The 19,341-nt window shown below is 32.3% G+C and overlaps 1 protein-coding gene and 2 non-coding genes across 5 annotated transcripts; 1 reads left to right on the forward strand and 2 right to left on the reverse strand.

The window, feature by feature from the left end:
* The first annotated feature begins 999 nt into the window (after positions 1 to 999).
* On the forward strand, positions 1,000 to 4,921 carry LOC108461273 (cysteine synthase-like). Of its 3 annotated transcripts, none has more exons than XM_017761066.2 (11): positions 1,000 to 1,201; positions 1,614 to 1,666; positions 1,783 to 1,892; positions 2,045 to 2,102; positions 2,524 to 2,787; positions 2,874 to 3,011; positions 3,097 to 3,148; positions 3,483 to 3,562; positions 4,041 to 4,100; positions 4,253 to 4,333; positions 4,551 to 4,921. In XM_017761066.2, the coding sequence occupies exons 2-11, from the start codon at positions 1,628 to 1,630 to the stop codon at positions 4,641 to 4,643; spliced, it is 975 nt and encodes a 324-aa protein (XP_017616555.1). In that variant the 5' UTR covers positions 1,000 to 1,201; positions 1,614 to 1,627; the 3' UTR covers positions 4,644 to 4,921. The 3 variants fall into 3 exon arrangements, with proteins under 3 accessions (XP_017616555.1, XP_017616554.1, XP_017616556.1); XM_017761065.2 differs by having other exon boundaries at positions 1,190 to 1,351; XM_017761067.2 differs by lacking the exon at positions 1,000 to 1,201 and adding an exon at positions 1,312 to 1,452.
* A 355-nt stretch (positions 4,922 to 5,276) lies between these two features.
* Positions 5,277 to 5,437, reverse strand: LOC128286977 (U1 spliceosomal RNA). The gene has a single exon (XR_008277677.1). It is a non-coding gene; the product is annotated as a U1 spliceosomal RNA (small nuclear RNA).
* A 1,016-nt stretch (positions 5,438 to 6,453) lies between these two features.
* LOC128287369 (U1 spliceosomal RNA) lies at positions 6,454 to 6,617 on the reverse strand. Its single transcript, XR_008278069.1, has one exon. It is a non-coding gene; the product is annotated as a U1 spliceosomal RNA (small nuclear RNA).
* Between the last annotated feature and the right edge of the window lie 12,724 nt (positions 6,618 to 19,341).

Below are 19,341 nucleotides of genomic sequence, written 5' to 3' on the forward strand. Positions count from 1 at the left end.
ACTTCTCAAAAGCACTTCTCAAAAGTACTTCTCAAAAACACTTTTCCACAGCACTTTTCAAAAGCACTTTTCAAAAGTAATGAAGAACTGTCCCTTAAAAAATACCCTAAGATGTGACCACATGGAAAGATTGGATTTTTTTATTATTATTATAACTTGATCATATACAAGTAATTAGAGTTGAAATTCGACACGATTTGAAAAAATTAATTTTTTTGAATTTTAAATTAATTGAATTGAATTATTTTATTCGAATTTCAAGTTTAAGTCAAATTGAATTTCACAATTCAAATAACTTAAATAATTCGAATAAAAGATTGATAAAAATACTCTTCTAGTCTCTGTGAACTTTGAAAATAAGTAAATTGGTCACTCCTCGACAAAAATTACAAAAAAATCAAAATAATTTTAAAAATTTAAAATAATTTTTAAAATTTAAAATATTTATAAAATTTCAAATTTTAAAATTTTAAAAATTCTAAAATTCTAAAAATATATAAAAGGTTAAAATTTTAAAATTTTTCTAAAATAATAATTTTGAGACATAATTAATGATTCAAATTTATTATCTTTTATTATTATTTACTTTGAAATATTTTTAAATATATATGGTTTTAAATTTATGTGTTCTAACATTAAATTAGTTATATTATAACAATATTTTTATTTGACATATTTAATTTTTTTAATTTCACTAAATTCGATTCGTAAAAATTTTAAATTGAGTTAGAAAGATAAAATAAGACTTATAAATTTAATTAACTTAAAAATTTTTTACTCGATTCGATCAAACGCTCAACGCTACAAACAATCACAACTCGTTGAAATATATATAAAGACCAAAATAAAATGAAAATAATAATTTAGTGAGTTTACCTTAAATAATTAAGTTCTCCTTGTTTTTGGCTTTTCTTCCGTATCTCCGTTATTGCCATTGCCAAATAAATCGATCAATAATCAATTTGAAAATGAAAACAAAAAAGAGTCTTCTTTTTTGTTTACTTTACTCTTTTTCTTTTCATTAAACTTTCTATTTAATGATCCTGATATGAATCTAGAGCGTTATCAAGGTCATAATTTATGGGAACAACTAAATAAATAGAACAAAATAAAAAACAAATAGCGGTAGGGATGGATATATCACAAAATTGGACTTTTTTTATTCTTCCCAGACGGAACTTTCACTTTCAGACAGATACAGGTAAGCAAGAAAAATATTACTTATGGAATTATTTTTATTTCAGCAACATTTTTATTTTCTCAGAGGAAAATATTGACAAGGCACTGCCATAAAATCCCACCAAATAATCCTCTTTGATTTACAAGAGAACTTTCTTGTAGTCTAGACAAGGTTCTTCTCTTCTTCTAAGCTTATCTACCATTTCTGACTCTTCTAATTCTGCTTAAAATATACCATCTTTCTTTATAAAAACTTGCAAGTTTAGAGTTTGGGTACTTTTAACATCTGCAAAATTATACTTCTTATTTATTTTTAAGCTTATCTATCATTTCTTTTATCATTTATTGCTGTTAAATTATTGGAATTGTATCTGTTCTCTATTACTTTAGCTTGTACTTTTGCTTAACAATTTAGCTCTGCAATGTTTGTGCAGTAACTTGAGAAGAAATGGAAGACAAGGATTTAATTGCCAAGGATGTCACTCAAGTAAGCCAATGTTCATCATCATCATTCATCATCAATCTAATTACAGTAATTTATTTTTGTTTAATTTTTTAAAGAAAAAAACTATTGCTAAAATTTGTTGGATTTGACATAAACAGTTGATCGGCAAAACGCCACTGGTATATCTGAACAAGGTTGTTGAGGGATGTGTTGCTCCGATTGCTGCGAAGTTGGAGGCAATGGAACCCTGCTCGAGTGTCAAGGATAGGTATTAAACTCATCCACCTCCCCGTTCAAAGTTCAATTGGATAATATGCTGAACAGATTGGATCATTATGGATGCTATCATGCTGTGTTCAGTTATGCGTAGACCTAGAATCTATAATATTTGATGAGATGCAAACTCTTCTTTACTTGCAGGATTGGCTATAGTATGATTGCGGATGCGGAGGAGAAGGGTATCATTAAACCGGGTGAGGTTGGTATTTGGATATTTCTCTCCTACACATTTATGGAGTGGAATTTTCGAGTTAATGTTATGCATTGAGTCCTGTACTCTAATATGCCTTCACAATGTTAGGCCTTATTTCTGGAAAGTGTTTTTAAGGTTGTCTTATCGAAATAGATTATCACAGTGATCTTTCTATACTATTGTTACTATGCCCTACAGTTAAATTATGCCTTGTTGTCAACTTGAAAGGGCATTTTTGTTGACGTCCTTGGGCCTTTTATGCTATGTTGGACACGGGCACTTCAAGAAAAAGCGAAGAGCTGGCTTCTATTTTTGTTCTGTCTAAATTTAGATCCAGTTCTTATGTTATCATTATGTTGTAGTTTCGAGTAATTTAACAAGAAAAGCTTTAACTTAACATAATTTCCTTTCTTCCTATATGTTGAAGAGTGTCCTAATCGAGCCAACCAGTGGTAATACCGGGATAGGATTGGCATTCATGGCAGCTGCTAAGGGTTACAAACTTGTAATTACGATGCCTTCTTCAATGAGTTTAGAAAGGAGAATGGTCCTCCGAGCTTTTGGAGCTGAACTTGTTCTCACAGATCCGGCTCGCTGCATGAAAGGGGCTGTTCAGAAAGCTGAGGAAATTCATGCAAAGACGCCAAATTCTTTCATTCTTCAGCAATTTGAAAACCCTGCCAACCCAAAGGTATCATTTTGAAACATTATCCATGCATATTTTGATTCTCGGAATCTTGGAGGGTGCCATGATCTTATTCTTCTTTCCTGATTTAGATCCATTACAAGACAACCGGACCAGAGATATGGAAAGGCACAGGCGGGAGGGTAGATATACTTGTCTCAGGTATTGGGACTGGAGGTACAGTAACAGGAGCAGGGAAGTATCTCAAAGAGCAGAATCCCAACATTAAGGTTAGATTCTTTAATGCCTAATTAGATGGTGATGGGTGTGCTTTCACATTTGCTTATATTGCCTTTAACATATCTTTTTATCCAGCTCATTGGTGTGGAACCGGTTGAAAGTGCAGTGCTTTCTGGTGGGAAACCCGGTAAGTTGTAACATAACAATGCTTCTTTTACACATTTTTCTTCGTAATGCATATCTATCTATTTTTCGTGCTTGTGTTATTGTCTACATCTATAACATCTAACTGAGTATATAGGAACTATGTATCGGTGTGAGTGTTGGTTTGCGGACGTGCATTTTCTTTTTTCAGGAATCCATGTATTCACCCATAATAACCGGCATGCTAACATTGTCTTTAGTTCTCTTAGATCTGGCCATCTGAAGCCAAAACTTGTTTTCTTTTGTTCTTCATGTTAACATGACATTTTGTGACGATGTTTACCTATTGATGAACTGCTGCATGTTTGATGTTCAAGGTCCGCATAAGATACAAGGACTCGGTGCCGGATTCATTCCTGGTGTTTTAGATGTCAATTTACTTGATGAAGTTATTCAAGTAAGTCTTGGTTGTGCTTGTTTATTCCAAATGTGGGATTTAAATGCTATTTCTGCAGAAGCCTAAAAAGATTTGCATTTTTCCTATACCACAATTCACTACCTGTTTTCTTACCGTCTAGGATCAATACTTATTCATTACCAGGTTTTTTATTTGACCTTATGCTTTGGGTGTGAGTTTCAAATACAAGTATGTATTATCCCATAAGAGTATGTTTACTTTTGTTTTTAAGTTTTCCCATGTATACAGAAAATCCTTTGTATATTCACATGACACTGTTACTTAAACAAAAATGAAGATTTGAAGTAACAATATTTCTCCTACTTGGATTTATATATATATTTAGATGATTATAGGGAAGGAAATATGGTTGTATTTGACATATATGAGCATGTGCCTATTGTTCATTTGTAGTTTTTCCTCCATGCGCGTATTGTTAGGTTATTTGTTGTAATGATTGTTACCTGCATGACTGCAGATATCAAGTGAAGAAGCTGTCGAAACTGCAAAGCAACTTGCTTTGAAAGAAGGATTATTAGTAAGTTTCTTCACTTTTAAGTGATATGATTTGATAAGGAAATAGATAGTTTTGCTGGTACTTGTTCACTGTTAAACTAGATTCAACTGCACAAGTTTCTGTTGGTGGACTCCTTTTTCATTATTAATAATTGTTTGGAACACATATGACAGGTTGGTATATCATCTGGCGCTGCCGCTGCTGCTGCAGTTAAGATAGCTAAGAGGCCAGAAAATACTGGGAAGCTCATCGTTGTAAGTTTTTTTTTTTTTTGTCTTTTACTCAATCATTGAGGAAATGCACGAGAGATAAATACTGTTATAGAAAAGGCTATGGTGACATTTCTATGTCGCCTACTCCGGCTGCAAAATCCTGACATATAACACAAAATCTAATGACTTGACATGGTACTTTCTTGTTTTCTTGGACCCCAAAACTAGTTCTTAATCTTGTGATATTGATCCCAAACAGGTGGTCTTCCCTAGCTTTGGAGAGCGTTACCTCTCTTCGGTGCTGTTCGAGTCTGTGAAACGGGAAGCGGAAAATATGGTTTTCGAGCCTTGAAATGATCTAAATCTTAGGTTCAAGCATGTGAATGGTAGTGTGTTCTATGGAAAAGATAACTGTCAGGCAGCATGTCAATCTTTCTGATATCATTGATTCTCAAAATTAATAGTCTAGGCTTTGTATTGGATGGAAAAAGGGCAAACGTTATTCGAACAATGTTATTGAAGCCCCCCTTTTGTGAAATCAAAAAGAAAATAAGTCAAGTTTCAATACGATCCGTTGTCCATTTTTAATGTTTAATCTTTGAGATTAAATAAAATTCGAGTTTCCTAAAATTTGTTGTTTCTCCAATATGGGATATCGCCTCGGCGTGAAATATCTTCTTGTTCATATACTCAGTCCTACCACATTGAAATCAAAGGTAAAAAGCCTTAACAACCCTAAAATCTCATGGAAGAATCCATTAAAGCTTTGGATAAAGAGGGGGTCTTTCCCCAAAATTTCAAGTAGTTTATCAATCTTTCCAATGGAAGCGTCAGCTATACCTCCTTAGGTTCTCCATTTGTTGATTAAAAGATTCAAAATCCGTTTTATTTCATCAGAAGACCGTTTAATAATGAGAAATCTTCAACTGATATGTTTTAAACACTGGAAACAGTTTAATAACAGGAAATTTCAACTGAAATTGGTAGTGGGCCGCGCGAACGCAGGCCCCCGCTGCCACAAATTATGACGTAGGCTCTCCTACTTTGAGGAGACCTTAGGCAAGCGCCCTTCCCAAGTGCAATGGAAGTCGCTTACCTAGGCCATGGGCCTAACTGATCACCCATTGACCCCGTCCAGGTAAGTATGTTGTAACGTTGCCAGGTGCTTCTTATTTATAAACCCTAGCTTGTGTTCCTTTCTTATGTTCTTTTGATGTGGGATAAGTGCTTCGACATAAGTAAGCGCAGGTGACTCGGCAAACCTATAAATGAAAAAAGACCCAGACTCCCGAGCAATTATGCTATATGAACTTCCGTTTTCACCGACATCAAACTGGTTCTAAATCAGCCAATAAAACAGACAAAAAGAGAATATCAAACTATCCATATCTGTAGAAGTTGAAGTTCCCATACAATTCTACTGGAGAAATTGATCTCGTACCATATATCTCCAATATCCTTGAAATATTTCATTAAATTTAATGACCATGAGTTTACAGCAAGTTTTTCCATGAGAGTGGTGTTCAGCATCTTACAGAACTGCATGCAACTTAGCAGGATCTTCAAAAGGTTAAACCAATCCATCTCATATCAACTAGTGCAATGGTAGGTGAAACTTACAAAAAAGAACATATAGTAATATATTGCAAAGGAAGAGATGTTGAAACTGTATAAAACTGAGGCCAACAAGAAGATATAAGCTGCTTTGTGTGACAAATTGTATGCCTAAAGACTGGGGACATGTAATTGAATACACAGCGTTTTGAAGACCTTGGCTTACCTGCCATCAATAGTTTTACTAAACTTATACCCATTAATCCACTTCAAACTAGAATCCCTGCAAAACTAACCATCCTCAGAGACAACTGGTTAGATTTCATTAACATTTGTCTTAACAATCAGAGCATTCAGCCATGGGTTTCGATGCTCCCTGAAAAGTTCAGCGTAGAATGGTTTTGTTTCCCCCGCTACCTATTTCATTCTATGTAGTAAAATCAACAACCGAGATTCGTGATTTTGATTCTACCCATGGGCTAGAATATTTTTCGAAGCACATTAACAAATTCGATTAGTGATACTGATTTTACGCATGGGCTTAGAACATTTTCCAAAGAAGAAATAATGAAAGCAGTAACAAGTTCTGATGATTTGTTTAGTTGTTGGAGGGGGCCGCGCGAACACGAGCCCCCAACTGCCACAAATTATGACGTACACTCTCCATAAGAGGGAGATGTTAGGCTGATGCACCACCTCAATGTGCAATGGAGGCCACCAACCTAGGCCATGGGCCTACTTGATCGCCCATAGACCCCGTCCAGGTATGTATGGATGCACTTGCCCCTTTTCCTCTTTTTTAAACCACTAACCTCCACCTGCATCTTGCTTACCTCAGCGATGTGGGATACTAGGAAATATGGCTTCTTAATTTTTAAATCCAATAACTGCCAATAACTGGCTTTCTTTGGGAAGTTGGGGCCTGCAAAATGCACTAACCAGTGACCAATTTGATTGGTAATCTAATTACATAAAGTTGTAATAATCTTTGTTGTGAAAATGAGTAATTTCTTTAGATTATTGGGTTATGATTTTGCCAAAAGCGGGGTTTTTTTTATATGTTTCACTTTCAGCTTCAAAATTTACTTATTTTAGAGTTAAAGAGTTCTATTATTTATGTATTGAATAGTGAAAGTTGTAGTTCAATGAACTCTTTCTTCATGCCGTCCTGATGAACGGTTTAAGCAAGAATGTAGCAAATAGGTTTTCGCCTAATAAAAAGTTTAAACTCTATGATATTCAAATTCGTATTTATATGTTTTAAATTCTCTCTTGAATTGTTTTATTTGTTAAACATGTATTCATACTTAATACTTTATCTTAAACATAAATAATACGAGTTTGGAGAATAAAAAAATAAAGTAATTTGGACTCGATATGGAGTTAGAATTATAAGTTTTGTGTTGAACTTTGAAGTATTCTCTTAAAATAATATTATTATGACCCGTTTCGGATATGGAATAAGTTTATGATGATTGTTAGTAAATTTGTATTATTATTTAAACAAAAAATAGATTTTCAACAAATAAAATATTCCAACCTATAATTTTTTTAATAAAAACTAGTCTTTGCGGATAAAGTCGATGCCAAAGAAATTAAAAGGTTTAATGTCCATTTTGACCCTAAAACTATACTTTTCTCCTATTTTGGTATTTATTTTTTTTCTGATTTTATTACTTAAACTATTCTCCATTATTCGAATTGACTTGCAGCATTAAAAATAAATAAAGACCAACATGTGGTGCTTTTAGAATGTGCCATTTCAATTTTCTTTTATTTTTAATATTATCCATATTATATTGATTAAAAAGTAAAAAGTAACATATATAATAATTCAAAAATTAAAAAATAAGTTTATTTAAAAATAAAGTTTTACAAAATATATAAATATAAATTTTAAAATTCATAATAATATATAAAAATTAAAAAATATATACATTTTATAAACTTAAAATTTTCAAAATATATATTCTAGAAAATTAGTAATAAATTTGTATTTTTTCAAAATTTATAAATTCTAAAAATTTAAAACAATTAATCAAAAATTCAAAAATAGAAAAATTTAACTAAAGAAATACAAAATCTAGAAATTGAAATTTTGAAAAAGTTTAACTTTTAAAAAACTATAAAAATAATAATATATATTTTAGAACATTTTAAATAATTTTTAAAAATAGAAAAGATAAGTTATATTTTTAAAAATTTATGATTTTTTAAATATTAAAATGAAAAAAACACTTGACAAGGATCAGTCAACGATCAATCAAGGCTAATTAATGATTTGTCAAAGTCAAAGGTATTTTTAAAATATTTATTTGTAACGTCCCCCCTACCCGAGACCGTTGCCGGAGTCAAGCAGGAGACATTACAAAACTTATCTTAGCACTTAAACAGTTTTCGTAGTAAACTATCCATCTGCGTCACAGTCGCTAAAAAATCATATCTCGAGTTACGAAACTCAAAATCCAATTCCGTAAATTTTCCTGAAACTAGACTCATATATCTACTTACTAATTTTTTCTAGAATTTTGGTCAGGCCAATTAGTACAGTTTATTATAAGAAGTCTCCCTATTTCAGGGTTCAGCTACTCTGACCCTTGTGCACTACTGAATCAAATTTCTTCCTGTACAGAAATCCAATGACTATTCCATTTGTTTCAATTAAAATAGACTCAATAAGGAATCCATACAAATAAAGTTTGAGTCCTAATTCTTAATACACAATTTATGGTGAATTTCTAAAGTCAGAACAGGGAATCCAGAAATTGTTCTAACCCTGTTTCACCAAAACGTAAATATCTCATAAAATACAACTCTTTTACCAATTTTGTTTCTTCCATATAAAAATAGATTCATTAAGCTTCAATTACATATTTTATTCATCATCTAATTCACTTTATACTATTTTTGGTATATTTTCAAAGTTGGACTACTGTTACTGTCCAAATCTGTTTTAGTATAAAATGTTGATAACTAAGTTTATAACATCTTCATTTCTTCTTTCTACAACATTTACCAACAATTCCTCTTATTATTCTTCACTAACATATCAAAACATACCATTCTTAAGGTTTTGGTAACATTTACAAAACATACCAAAATATCATTTAACAACTTAGATACTTTCAATATAACCAAAAGACATCCTAGGTACAATGCCATTTTCCAAAAGATAGAAACTTCACCAATTTGAGTTTGGGGATCGGCTTGTATCTTTGAGTCCTTATACTTTCGTACCTAGCTGCATGACGGAAACAAACCGTCTGCTGAGAATACTCTCGATGGTATTTCTATAAACAATAGCTTAATCAACTTTAAAACATAGTAATTCAAACACATTATTGCTATTATTCAATATCAATCAAGACTTTAATAACCTTTACTTTATTTACCCTTATTAACATAACTTTCGGACATCGACGGATACACGGATCCAACCCACACTCGGGATAAGCACATAGGGCTTCATCGGAATAAATCCGAACTTTAACATTATAGTACACAAAGTACTTCATCGGAACAAATCCGAACTTTAACGATAAAGAGTCGACACATAGTGTCTCATCGACTCAATGTCGGGATATCCCAATACTTCCAATTCCTATGACATGTCAACTATATCCGACTAGCCCGACATTGTTAATAGGGTATTCAAAATCACATTCATTTCAATATGGTAAAAATACTTACCTCATTCACATTTTCATACAATATAAATATCAAATATAGCAATAACGATTAAGCTCGGTTTATAGAAATACAAATCACTATTTATCGAATTTAATCGATATCTTCGCTTCACTTTCTCTTTTCCTTCTTTGATGACGATCCGATGCTACGTTTGCTACTAACAATCATACAATTAAAATTCATCAATATACTAATTCATAAAACACATTTTCACTTTCTATCAAACTTTTACAAAATTCCAATTTCGTCCTTTTTCCATTACTAATCTTTTTCTTTAACTTAAGCTTCATATTCTCTTTTAATCAACTCATTAACAATTTCTAACTCATAAAATTCATTATAAAACATAAATTTTGAGCTCTATTCAACTTAATCCCTATTTAAACCTAACTTAGAATTCTTTTAATAAATCACTCAATTTTCACTTCTAACTTCAATTCCTATCAATTTAACCCATAAAACCTCAATTTATTCAACTAAATCAATATCTAAAAATTTTCTATTTTTCTTCATTTTAACCTCATACATGTAGAACTTTGAATTAGGCATCCATAAACATAAAAATCATAAGAAAATGAGCTAAAACAACTTACCAATTAAACTTTAGGGCCTTAATCCTCAAATTTCCTTTTCTTTTTCTTTCTTTCTTTCCTTCTTTCTTTCTCACGTTTGCTCTCTGTAACTCTTTCTATGTTTCTTTACTCATTATTATTTATTCATTATACTATATTATATTATTATTAACCTATAAAAATATAATTAACATGTGTAATAGCTATAACATAAAATATCTTATAGCTATTACACATATATACCAACTATTACACATGTTATATCATACATTCACACACATGGCACTTAGGGTTTAATTGCTAGATTAGTCCTTTTACTTTTTTAATCTATAATTAAACTTTTATTCCTTATGCAATTTAATCCTTTAAACTAAATTCAAGCTACTTCACTTAATTAAACACTAAATAACCATTCAACTATAATTCATAAATATTTCTAATAAATATTCATGAATAAATTTCACGAAATAAGACTCAAGACTCAATTTCCGATACCGTAACTTTCGGTTCATTACAATTCTCTCCCTTAATAAATTTCGTCCTCGAAATTTACGAAAAAGAGATGGGGTATTGAGATCTCATCGTTTCTTCGGTTCCTTGTAGCTTCTTCAACACCGTGACTTCGCCATAGCACTTTTACTAAAGGAATACGTTTATTACGTAATTCTTTTACCTCTCGTGCTAGAATCTCAACCGGTTCTTCTTCATACGATAAGTCGGTCGAATCTCTACATTCTCGGTCGTAATAACATGTGAAGGATCCGATCGATATCTTCTTAGCATAGAAACATGGAAGACATCGTGCATTTTCGTAGTTCGGAGGTAAGGCCAATCGATACGCTCTCGGGTCTAATTCTCTCAATAACTTCGTAAGGCCCAATAAAACGAGGACTTAATTTTCCTTTTGACCAAATCTTAGAATTTTCTTCCAAGGTGAAACCTTTAAAATACTTTATCCCCGATCGAGTATTCAATATCCGTCGTTTGAAATCGCATACGATTTCGTCTATCAAAAGCGATTTCAATCTTTCCGAATTTTCTTAATCAGTACTTTCCGTTTCTTGAACCAATTCAGTCCAATCATCTTCTTCTCATTCGATTCATCCAACATACGGGTGATCGGCATCTTCGTCCATACAAAGCCTCATACGGTGCCATCTGTATACTTGATCGAAACTATTATTATACACAAATTCGCTAATGACAAATAATATTCCATTAGACTCAAAATCAATCATACAGCTCAAGCATATCTTCTAAAATTTGTATTACCTGCTCGATTGACCATCATCGTGGATGAAAAGTCGTACTAAAATGAAGTCGAGTACCGAAAGATTCATGTAATTGCTTCCAAAACCTTGACGTAAACCTTGGATCTCTGTCAGAAATTATTGATTTTGGAATACCATGTAATCTAATGATTTCCGAACATAAACCTCAAAGAAGTTTCTTTAACGACCAATCGGTTCTCACAACTAAGAAATGAGCTGACTTCGTAAGTCGATCAACTATTACCCAAATAGCATTCTTTTTACTTGTAGACATCGGTAATCCCATCACAAAGTCTATCGTTATTCGGTCCCATTTCCATTCAGAATATTGATGGGTTGAAGTAATCCCGATGGAACTTGATGTTCGCCTTCACTCGTTGACAAGTCAAACACTTTGCCACATATTCGGTTATATCCTTTTCATTCCGACCACCAATACAATTCACGAAATCACGATACATTTTCATACCTCCGGATGAAATGCAAATGGACTATTATGAGCTTCTCAAGAATTAACTCTTTCAACTCGTAATTATTCGAATGCAAAGTCGATTCGAAATCTTAAGCGACCATTTCCATCAATGCTAAAATTTTCGTTGTACCATTCCGAATCATCTCTTTTCTTTAACAACTTATCATCTTCTAACTGTGCTGATCCGATTCGATCAAACATTCGGCTTTATTCTTAATTCACCAAAAGGCTTCCATCTTCAAGATACTAAGTTGTGCAAACATTGCTCGTAATTCAATCGCAGCTTTTTCTACTCGGTCGTCGGCTACTACATTAGCCTTCCTCGGATGATAGTCTATGACACAATCATAGTCTTTTAGAAGCTCTATCCAACGCCTTTGTCTCGATTCAAATCTTTTGTGAAAGTAGATACTTCAAACTTTTATGATTCAGATAAACATAGCACTTTTCACCATAAAGATAGTGCCTCCAAATCTTCAAGGCAAAAATTACAATTGCTAATTCTAAATCATGAGTTGGATAGTTGCGTTCATGCGGTTTCAGCTTGTGAAGCATAAGCAATGACTTTCCGCTCGCATCAAGACACATCCCATCCACTCAATGAAGCATCACTGTACACTACAAAATCTCTTTCTGATTCTGGTAAAGTCAACACCGGTGCCTCTGTTAACATTCGTTTTAATGCTTCAAAACTTTTCTGACATTGCTCATTCCAAACAAATGGAATATTTTTCTGTAGTAGCTTGGTCATCGGTAAGGCTATCTTTGAAAATCCGTTGACGAATCTTCGATAGTAACCAGCCAATCCAAGAAAACTTCGTACCTCTGATACATTCTTAGGAACTTTCCACTGAATAACTGCTTCAATCTTCTTTGGATCCACTCTAATTCCATCCGCTGATACGACATGACCAAGAAACACAACTTCTGATAACCAGAATTCACACTTGCTCAATTTTCCGTACAATTGCTTTTCTCGTAGTATTTGCAAAACAATCTGGAGATGTTGCTCATGATCTTTTTCTGACTTGGAATACACCAAAATATTGTTGATAAAAACTACTACGAACCGATCCAAGTATGGTTGAAAAATCCGATTCATAAGATCCATAAAAGCAAAGCAGGGCATTTGTCATCCAAATGGCATCACTAAAATTCATAATGCCCATACCTCGCATTTTAATGCCGTCTTCAATATGTCGCACTCTTTTACTTTCAACCGATAGTATCCCGACCTTAGATCAATCTTTGAAAATACTAAGCTCCTTTCAGTTGATCAAACAAATCATCTATTCGGGAAGTGGATACTTGTTCTTGACAATCAATTTGTTGAGTTGTCGATAATCAATGCACAATCGCATCGACCCATCTTTCTTCTTAACAAATAACATTGGAGCTCCCCATGGTGATGTACTAGGTCGTATAAAACCTCTCATCCAATAAGTCTTGCAACTGTACTTTTAATTCCTTTAGCTCAAGGGTGCCATACAAGACGGAGGTATCGATCTGGATCTGACTGGTAGACTTCAATCACAAATTCTACCTCTCGATCGGGGTAATCCGTAATTCCTCGTGGAATACATCGGAAAATTCACATACAATCAATTTTACTACATCGACTTTCAACCTGAATCCGAATTAATCACATATGCTAAGAAAGCATTACAACCTCGATGAAGAAGCTTGCTAGCTTTAATGGTCAAACAATACGAATTGATCCACTAGTCCGAATACCATTTACTTCAATTCTATCTTCACTTTCATTCGAACAATAAACTTCTTCTTATAACAGTCTAAAATCACTCCATGTTCGATAACCACCCATTCCCAAAATAACATCAAAGTCGCCAAATGGCATAATCAATGAGATCAACAGGAATATTCTATCTTGAATCATTAACGAACATCTTTGACATATATGGTTCACTAAAGTAGTTTGTCCCAATGGACTAGACACTTCTATTATAACTTTAGACAATTCAAACTCTAATTTTTTGTCTCAACTACTTTCGATTAACATATGAATGTGATGACCTGTGGTCTATTAAAGCATAAACGGGTCTGAATTCAATAAGAATATACTGTCACCACATCGTGAGCATCTTTCTCTTCTCAAGTCCTCACAACATACGCCGAGCTGGAGCTCTAGCTTCAGATTGTTGTGTAGCACTCTCACTAGTTCTTCTAGTACCACCTCTAGCAAACGAACTACTTGGCCGATCCCGACCTCGGAAGCAAATTTAGATCTTTGCACTCACTGTCGGTGTTGTTCCGTATATCTTTGGGCAATCTTTAATAAAGTGATCGGTAGCTCCACAACGGAAACAACCTCCAGTCAATTTTCTACACTCCTCTTTGTGTCGGTTTCCACAATGCTCACATATTGGAATTTCAGATTCGAATCGGACTTGGATCTCGCCAAGAGACACAGATGATCGTCTTTTCCGACCTCGATCACTCCTTTCGATCGAGAACTAAATCTCCAATTACCTCGTGATTCCTTTGACCGCTTAGGTCTGCGGACTTGAACTAACCATTCCGGACGTTTTCAATCGAATGAGCAACTTGGACTTTTATCCCTTCCAAGAATTTGTTCAATCATCTTAGCTCTTTCCATTAAATCCATAAACTCGGTGATTCTAAGAGGCATCAACGTAGTCTAAATTCATCACGTAATCCTCTTAAAATCTTTTACATCGGTCGGCTTCATCGGTACAAACTCGATGGCATATCTCGATCAATCTCGAAATTCTCGTTCATAATCCACTATAAGCATCTCACCTTGTTTCAGTGTTAAGAACTCTTGTCTTTTGTCTTCTATGTACATTTCTCCCAAATACTTATTTTGAAACTCTTTTGAAAGAAGTCCCAACTTATCTGTTCCTCAAGTACATTCTCGAATCACCGATTCCCACCATACTAAAGCTTCCTCTTGCAGTAATGAGACAACACACACTAAGCTTTCTTGTGGTGTACATTCAAGTTGCTTCGAACTCTCTTTGTAGTCTTTAACCAATTTTCAGCAGAGTCGAATCAATTCCTTGGCACCCAAAAATTCAGTAGCTCCATATTTTCTCAATTCTTTAATTGGAGCTCTTGGGTAGTAGGGATAGAGGACATAGCAAGCATAGTTCCTACCGCTTTTGAAGGGCATCGCGATTATTCTAAAGACTTCAGATTGTCACTTCCAACATTCGGTTGATTTCCTCTGGATTCACACTTGGAGTTGCAGACTCGATTCATTCACATTATACGGTTCATCATCTTCACTATACATCTCTTGATCAGTATCCTCAATGCTTTTATCGACATTCTTAATGCTATAAAACAAAAATATTCAACAAACATATCAGCATCCAATCCCAACTCAAATTTGACTCAGTAATGGCATGTACCTCTAGATTCCCATTGACATTCGATTTAGTCCTAGAACCGACTAAACCTAAATAGCTCTGATACCAATCAATATTGTAACGTCCCCCTACCCGAGACCGTTGTCGAGTCAAGCAGAGACATTACAAAACTTATCTTAGCACTTAAACAGTTTTCGTAGTAAACTATCCATCTGCGTCACAGTCGCTAAAAAATCATATCTCGAGTTATGAAACTCAAATCCAATTCCGTAAATTTTCCTGAACCTAGACTCATATATCTACTTACTAATTTTTTCTAGAATTTTGGTCAGGCCAATTAGTACAGTTTATTATAAGAAGTCTCCCTATTTCAGGGTTCAGCTACTCTGACCCTTGTGCACTACGAATCAAATTTCTTCCTGTACAGAAATCCAATGACTATTACATTTGTTTCAATTAAAATAGACTCAATAAGGAATCCATACAAATAAAGTTTGAGTCCTAATTCTTAATACACAATTTATGGTGAATTTCTAAAGTCAGAATAGGGAATCCAGAAATTGTTCTAACCCTGTTTCACCAAAACGTAAATATCTCATAAAATACAACTCTTTTACCAATTTTGTTTCTTCCATATAAAAATAGATTCATTAAGCTTCAATTACATATTTTATTCATCATCTAATTCACTTTATACTATTTTTGGTATATTTTCAAAGTTGGACTACTGTTACTGTCCAAATCTGTTTTAGTATAAAATGTTGATAACTAAGTTTATAACATCTTCATTTCTTCTTTCTACAACATTTACCAACAATTCCTCTTATTACTCTTCACTAACATATCAAAACATACCATTCTTAAGGTTTTGGTAACATTTACAAAACATACCAAAATATCATTTAACAACTTAGATACTTTCAATATAACCAAAAGACATCCTAGGTACAATGCCATTTTCCAAAAGATAGAAACTTCACCAATTTGAGTTTGGGGATCGGCTTGTATCTTTGAGTCCTTATACTTTCAGACCTAGCTGCATCATGCGGAAACAAACCGTCTGCTGAGAATACTCTCATGGTATTTCTATAAACAATAGCTTAATCAACTTTAAAACATGGTAATTCAAACACATTATTGCTATTATTCAATATCAATCAAGACTTTAATAACCTTTACTTTATTTACCCTTATTAACATAACTCGGACATCGACGGATACACGGATCCAACCCACACTCCGGGATAAGCACATAGGGCTTCATCGGAATAAATCCGAACTTTAACATTATAGTACACAAAGTACTTCATCGGAACAAATCCGAACTTTAACGATGAGTCGACACATAGTGTCTCATCGACTCAATGTCGGAATATCCCAATACTTCCAATTCCTATGACATGTCAACTATATCCGACTAGCCCGACAATCGTTAATAGGGTATTCAAAATCACATTCATTTCAATATGGTAAAAATACTTACCTCATTTACATTTTCATACAATATAAATATCAAATATAGCAATAACGATTAAGCTCGGTTTATAGAAATACAAACCACTATTTATCGAATTTAATCGATATCTTCGTTCACTTTCTCTTTTCCTTCTTTGATGACGTATCCGTGCTACGTTTGCTACTAACAATCATACAATTAAAATTAATCAATATACTAATTCATAAAACACATTTTCACTTTCTATCAAACTTTTACAAAAATTCCAATTTCGTCCTTTTTCCATTACTAATCTTTTTTCTTTAACTTAAGCTTCATATTCTCTTTTAATCAACTCATTAACAATTTCTAACTCATAAAATTCATTATAAAACATAAATTTTGAGCTCTATTCAACTTAATCCCTATTTAAACCTAACTTAGAATTCTTTTAATAAATCACTCAATTTTCACTTCTAACTTCAATTCCTATCAATTTAACCCATAAAACCTCAATTTATTCAACTAAATCAATATCTAAAAATTTTCTATTTTCTTCATTTTAACCTCATACATGTAGAACTTTGAATTAGGCATCCATAAACATAAAAATCATAAGAAAATGAGCTAAAACAACTTACCAATTAAACTTTAGGGCCTTAATCCTCAAATTTCCTTTTCTTTTCTTTCTTTCTTTCCTTCTTTCTTTCTCACGTTTGCTCTCTGTAACTCTTTCTATGTTTCTTTACTCATTATTATTTATTCATTATACTATATTATATTATTATTAACCTATAAAAATATAAATTAACATGTGTAATAGCTATAACATAAAATATCTTATAGCTATTACACATATATACCAACTATTACACATGTTATATCATACATTCACACATGGCACTTAGGGTCTAATTGCTAGATTAGTCCCTTTTACTTCTTTAATCTATAATTAAACTTTTATTCCTTATGCAATTTAATCCTTTAAACTAAATTCAAGCTACTTCACTTAATTAAACACTAAATAACCATTCAACTATAATTCATAAATATTTCTAATAAATATTCATGAATAAATTTCACGAAACAAGATACTCAAGACTCAATTTCCGATACCGTAACTTTCGGTTCATTACATTATTTCTTAATATTCATTTTCCTATTTTTGAATTTAAATTTAAATTTTTAATTTTAATACACCTAATGCCATGTGGCATCTTTTGATTAGCTTATGTGCCACATGGCACATTCTGTTTGGCATCATATATCAACTGAATTTTTTAATCATTGTTACAAAAATTAAATTGAACCAAATAAAAAAAATGATAGTTTAAGTACTAAAATGAGGAAAGAAAATTTATGGACGAAAGTGAAAAACAAATTAAAAAATACAAATTTAAAATCCTCAAGGGTTGTAATTAAGCATACGAGGTATTAAAAAGTATCAATTTCTTGCTAATGGTATTTGACAAAATAAAAAATTGTCTTTGCGGATATAGTCAATGCCTAAAAACTTAAACGAGAAGTTTAAGATATTTAAGTGCTATAATTAGGTTGTTTTCAAAATAATATGGAAAAGTAAATTAATTACCGAAATAATATGTTTTCTTTTACTAAAATAATATGAAGTATATATGAAAATCCCAAATCGACACGATAATTTAGAGTTATAATCGTTATAAACATTGTGTAAGAATTTGATTGGACACTTTAGAACTCCAAATCAACAATTGACATATTGATTTGGGGTTCAGATAAGTTGCTATATTGATGCAAGTATAGTGAATATTCTCTGTTGTCTAAGAAAGTTAAATTGGCAATCGACATTCTGATTTGGCTTTCAAGATTTTCTACTCTCTTATCGTTTGACATGATTAAAAGTTGAAAATTTCATACCTATCATCCGGGTGTTTAAATCCCCAAATTTTTGGAAAAAAAAGTGATTGGAAGTGAAATAAAACTGAGTTAAGAGGTGAGTTAAGAGAGTTGAAAAAATATATATTTGTCAACAGATCAAATTTGTTAAAAGATAATCCTGCTTAGAGAATGAGGGTTAATACTCCAAGGTGTCAAAAATCAACCATTAATTATTCTTAAAAAACTAAATTAATTAAAATAATAATAATAAATATTACACTTCATGATCTTTGACAATCGAAATCAGATCCAACATTACGAGATGAAAATCCAAACACTACCGCAATCTTCTTGCCGTCTTATTCCGGAAAGTAGAATTACACGCCGTAATATTCATTGGTGTTTTCCTGGCTTTATGGTGTGTTTTTTTAATTGTTGTTTACTTGATATAAAACACTGATTGACTAAATTTAATAAAATTATTCAGAAAAATTAAATAAATTTTTAGAACATATAATATTATAACTGAATAATATAATTCATTTATTCATTATTAAACATTAAATAGAAAGAAATAAGTTATCTAAAATTAATATTTTAAGCACCAATAAAATTTTGTCATATGAAATTATCATTATGCACTCATTTATAGAGATTATTTTATAGATTATTCTCGCCATATTATACATCTATTTTAATTATTTAATGACATTTCAACAATTTTTTCATATCATTAACCTATAATTTTGATTATCTTTTATTCTAAACCCCAAACTCTAAATATTGAAGCTAAAATCTCAAATCAAAATCTAAAACCCAAATTTTAAACTTAAATCTCGAACTTGT

This window comes from Gossypium arboreum, chromosome 13, assembly GCF_025698485.1.
Source record: "Gossypium arboreum isolate Shixiya-1 chromosome 13, ASM2569848v2, whole genome shotgun sequence".
NCBI lineage: Eukaryota > Viridiplantae > Streptophyta > Magnoliopsida > Malvales > Malvaceae > Gossypium > Gossypium arboreum.

Bases quoted from the DNA above. Each gene is read 5' to 3' on its own strand.
- LOC108461273 (XM_017761066.2), top strand. From the start codon at position 1,628: ATGGAAGACAAGGATTTAATTGCCAAGGATGTCACTCAA. The intron at 3,012-3,096 runs GTTAGATTCTTT...CTTTTTATCCAG, and splicing joins AGCAGAATCCCAACATTAAG to CTCATTGGTGTGGAACCGGT. The intron at 4,101-4,252 runs GTAAGTTTCTTC...CACATATGACAG, and splicing joins CTTTGAAAGAAGGATTATTA to GTTGGTATATCATCTGGCGC.